The sequence below is a fragment of the Sinocyclocheilus grahami genome, unplaced genomic scaffold (genome assembly GCF_001515645.1).
Source record: "Sinocyclocheilus grahami isolate Dianchi unplaced genomic scaffold, SAMN03320097.WGS_v1.1 scaffold348.1, whole genome shotgun sequence".
NCBI classification, from domain to species: domain Eukaryota; kingdom Metazoa; phylum Chordata; class Actinopteri; order Cypriniformes; family Cyprinidae; genus Sinocyclocheilus; species Sinocyclocheilus grahami.
The window spans coordinates 308,757-313,232 of NW_015505527.1; the positions used below are offsets into that span (position 1 = coordinate 308,757).

Here is a 4,476-nt window from a genome sequence, read left to right on the forward strand (position 1 = left end):
CTTTATCTGTAACTCTGTAACTAAACACGGTCCACCACAGGCTCGCCTTCATTCCCTTCCTCTTCCCCCCACATCCCGAACCTCATATCCTCATCATCTATGGATCCTCCCTCTCCCAAACCAGCCATTCCCATTGCTTCATCCGCTCCAGGCTCACCCTGATGGGCACGGAGGTGTTTCCTCAGACTAGCTGGATCTTTAAAGCCTCTGTGGCAAAGTGGGCAGCAACATGGCCGCTCTCCTGTGTGTATGCGCTGGTGATGTTTCAGATGCTGCAGGCGGCTGAGCCTTTTCCCGCAGATGCTGCATACATATGGTTTTTCACCGGTGTGTGTGCGGCGGTGCTTCCGCAGGCCATCGAGATGACGAAACTGCGTTCCGCAATCGGAGCAGGAATACGGTTTCTCACCTGTGTGGATGCGGAGGTGAGTCTTAAGAGCCCCGGACTCGCGGAAACGGCGGCCACAGACCGTGCACGGATATGGTTTCTCTCCAGTGTGGATCCTCAGGTGCTTTTTCAAGCTAGAGATCAGACGGAAAGTCTTGCCGCACTCCAGACACAAGTGAGGACGTTCCCCAGGTGCCTCTCCCATCAGCTCAGAGATGGAGCGCCTAATGGGCTCTTCTGGCGATGAGCCGCCCACCCCTGGGCTCCTGCTTGTGGTCATACCCAAACCAGGAGCATCCCTCTGGGCAGACCTAAGTCCGGAGGTTCCTTGTGATGGTGAACTACTGGAGGAGGGTCCATCGTGAGGCCTGGAGGGGGGCGGTGGTGTAGGCTTGGATTGGTGATGGTGTGAACGGGGGTCTCCTTCTTCCTCGACCACGTGGACATATGCCAGATCACACACACTCTGTGCCGAATGCTCAGCCTCTGTGGGCGCCTCTCTTCCATGCACACACACCTGTCCAGAGGCAGGAACCTGCTCCTCTTTAACAGAGAAGCTAGTGTGTGAGGGAGGGTTTTGGGGTCTGGCGTGTGTGAGTCTTCTGCTGTCATCCACCATCTCACCTGTGACACATCACATATTTATACACAGGTAGAAAAGGTCTATGACAATTGTCAACTTTGGCATGACAACTTCACAATTTGCAAAACTGTTTTCTCACTGTACTTCATAAGAATATTAGATACCTTGTATATAATGTGATATCTGTAATTTTCACAGACAAACTGATTGTAATGTTAAACGCCTGACAGTTCATCTTTATTATAGGCATTTACAGCTGAAAACTACCAGTTATCAAACTGTTAAACAGTCCAACAAAAGTTGTCTTCTCCAAAATGTTCACTTCAGAATAGCAGATTTTTTCAATATCTTAACAGTAACAACAGCAATAAAATGGATTATCAGTTCTTCAGATTGTCACAAAACATTTATGAATACCAGTGAAGAGCTGACAATCTTATTACTTTTAACTGTTGTTATTTTAAAATATTCATGCTAAAATATTCAAAATATTCATAGATAGGCTATTATGTCAAATAACAGAGAAATATCTATATGGTTATCAGACACACAAGCATAAAATAATCAGAATAAGTTGTAACACATGAATAACTGTCACTCTAAACTAGAGAAACAAAAATACACCAATATTAAACTTTTTCAGGTTATGATTGATAATCAATAAATAGATGATATTAAAAGTACTATAGTATTATAAAAAAAAACGATTTATAATATTTTATATTACAATATAAAATCAAATCATTTGAAATGCTACAATTTAGGCAGTGAAATACAGAATTGAAAAAATTTCATTTTGAGATTTATTGTTAATATTAAATTTATAGTTTATAGAATTATAGATTATTAATATTAGTTATATAAAATGTAAAGAGAGAGAAAGATGTGAATGCACATAGATAATTAAATGTAAAAACCTACTAGATCGGCATATAACCGATATGGGACCGATATATGCATCTCATCTCTATTCTAAACCACTCAGTGTTGTTGCCACACTGTCTAATACCTGAATGCTTCTGTGTTAGCACATCAACAATTCATATTGCATGCAATACACCGTGTTGTCTTACCAGGTCGGTTCATATCTGAACAGATGTTAGAGGAATGGACGTTTATATGGTCATAACCGATTTATAATATTTTATATTACAATATAAAATCAAATCATTTGAAATGCTACAATTTAGGCAGTGAAATACAGAATTGAAAAAATTTCATTTTGAGATTTATTGTTAATATTAAATTTATAGTTTATAGAATTATAGATGATTAATATTAGTTATATAAAATGTAAAGAGAGAGAAAGATGTGAATGCACATAGATAATTAAATGTAAAAACCTACTAGATCGGCATATAACCGATATGGGACCGATATATGCATCTCATCTCTATTCTAAACCACTCAGTGTTGTTGCCACACTGTCTAATACCTGAATGCTTCTGTGTTAGCACATCAACAATTCATATTGCATGCAATACACCGTGTTGTCTTACCAGGTCGGTTCATATCTGAACAGATGTTAGAGGAATGGACGTTTATATGGTCATAAAAACTGTTCGTCACCGTCCCATCCGCCTGAATGGAGAGGTGGCAGCTCTTGAATTCCTCCCTGGAGTCAAAGCCGTGTATGGCATCACCCAGAGCGCCACTCAACTCGGGTTCCGCTCCAGTAAAGCAGCGCGGATCCGGCTCGGGCGCGCTCCGATGCGTCAAGCGGCTCGAGTTTACGGGTCCAGCCGTGGCGTAGACGTGAGGACCCGGCATGGGCGGGTTCCCAAAGGGGCCCTGAAGCTGGTCGATTAATTTCTGTGCGCTACACAGACACTCCTGTAACGTCTTGAGCTCTCTCTCAGAGACTTCGAGTCGAACCTTCAGCTTCTCGTTCTCTTGCTCCTTGGTCAGCAGCTCCCGCTGGGTTTCGGACAGCACCGCCACGATCTCGCCCAGAAGGGTGTCCACCGCCGCGGACAGAGTGGACCGGATGGTCGGTCCGAGGCGCGTTCTGAGTGTGGAGATGGACAGGTTTTTGTCCCAGACTGTGTTTTGCATGCACTCATCCTTCTCTCCCTTATGGGATGAGTTGATTATAGTTAGTTTACGGTGAGAAGCACTCGCTGATGAGCTGTTTGTTGCCGTTGGTACTGACACTGGGTTGATTCTGCCCGCCCCGTTTTCACCGTTGTTGCGCTTCGAGTTCATAGTGAATTCTTCTGCTGTGCATACAAACGAAGAGGAAACCTATATTATTAGTTATTGCTGTGATATATTAATGCTATATAAAAGGAAACGGTCATCCTCTGGAGTCTCGCTGCGACAGTATTTCCTAATCACCGAGAAATGAAAAACTAGAGTCGAGCCAGATGAGCTAACGTTACTATAGCATTGCCATTAGCAAACTAGCCCACACTTTCCTCTTGCAAATGGAGCTTTTCGCTGACTTGGTTTTGGTGAAAGCTCGATAAATAACCACCCTGAATGCTCACGACGATACTATTGTTAACCTGCATTAATGTAGTAATTCGCTTTTTCGCTACGCGCTAGAGCCTTCATCCCACAGTACAAACGCTGGGCTCAATCCTGACTTTTGATTGGTCAAAGATGTGGTCGCTGCTTAATGACATACTCTCGCGTAAACAAACGCGCATATAAATGACGATTTTCAGCCCGAAAAGCGGATTAACGTTCATTATTAGTGTTTAGTTATTGGTCATGTCGTACACAAAATTCTAGTTTACACATCAAACATTAGCTGATGCAAAATAATGTATTTAACAATTGATTAAATATCAACTGTAATAAACCATTAAAATGAAATATGAAAGTCAAGCTTGCCAAGATTAACTTTGTTGTTGGTTTAACGTGAAATTTAAATGAGCTATAAGACCTTTAAGTTCAAAGGTTTTTTATGTCTTACAGACAAAAATACTAGATAGACAAAAGACCTTGACCAGTGGTTCTCCATCCCCCTTTAGGTGGCCTCAGCAAACTTCTAGGGGGCCCTAATAAATCTTAAAATAAATGGAGTTATATTAACATAATCAAAAGATGTACAACATTAAAACAACATATTATGGGCTTTATTTTTATTACAACAGAAGTACTGGAGAATATCAGCTTAGATAGAAGAGTTTTCGAGTATTGTCTTGGACATAAGGAGCACCTTGGAGTCAAAAGGTTGAAAACCACTGCTCTGCACCACCATCTTTTTTAGATATAATAATTTATGCTGCGAAGCGACTGGTTCATATAAAAGATTGTGCAAATAATTACAATTAAAATGTGGAGAAATCTGGGCTTTAGTGGGTTATGTTTGAGGTATAAGTAGTAGGCCTAGTTAACATAGTTAGGCCTATTACTCTTTAGTTCCAGCTTTATATGAGACACTCTGCAGCCAGAATGGTTTTGACTATACAAAAGAGGGAATTATGAGTATAGGCTGTTTTGCTTCAGGTGGAAATATTGTAGTTTTTGTGTAAAATTCTCATACATCTCTAACTTG

The 4,476-nt window shown here is 41.3% G+C and overlaps 1 protein-coding gene across 1 annotated transcript; it reads right to left on the minus strand.

Annotated features, from left to right (window-relative positions):
• LOC107548460 (zinc finger and SCAN domain-containing protein 5B-like) lies at positions 1–3,548 on the minus strand. The gene is made up of 2 exons (XM_016229143.1): positions 2,471–3,548; positions 1–1,012 (listed from the first exon to the last, which is right to left on the minus strand). Exons 1-2 carry the CDS (start codon positions 3,174–3,176, stop codon positions 21–23), a joined length of 1,698 nt encoding a protein of 565 aa, XP_016084629.1. The 5' UTR covers positions 3,177–3,548; the 3' UTR covers positions 1–20.
• Between the last annotated feature and the right edge of the window lie 928 nt (positions 3,549–4,476).

What these genes read in the sequence shown, in the direction of transcription:
- LOC107548460 (XM_016229143.1), bottom strand. Translation starts at nt 3,176, where the DNA reads ATGAACTCGAAGCGCAACAACGGTGAAAACGGGGCGGGCAGAATCAAC. An exon ending in TTCAGATATGAACCGACCTG is followed by an intron (nt 1,013 to 2,470) that starts GTAAGACAACAC and finishes GATGTGTCACAG; the next exon opens with GTGAGATGGTGGATGACAGC.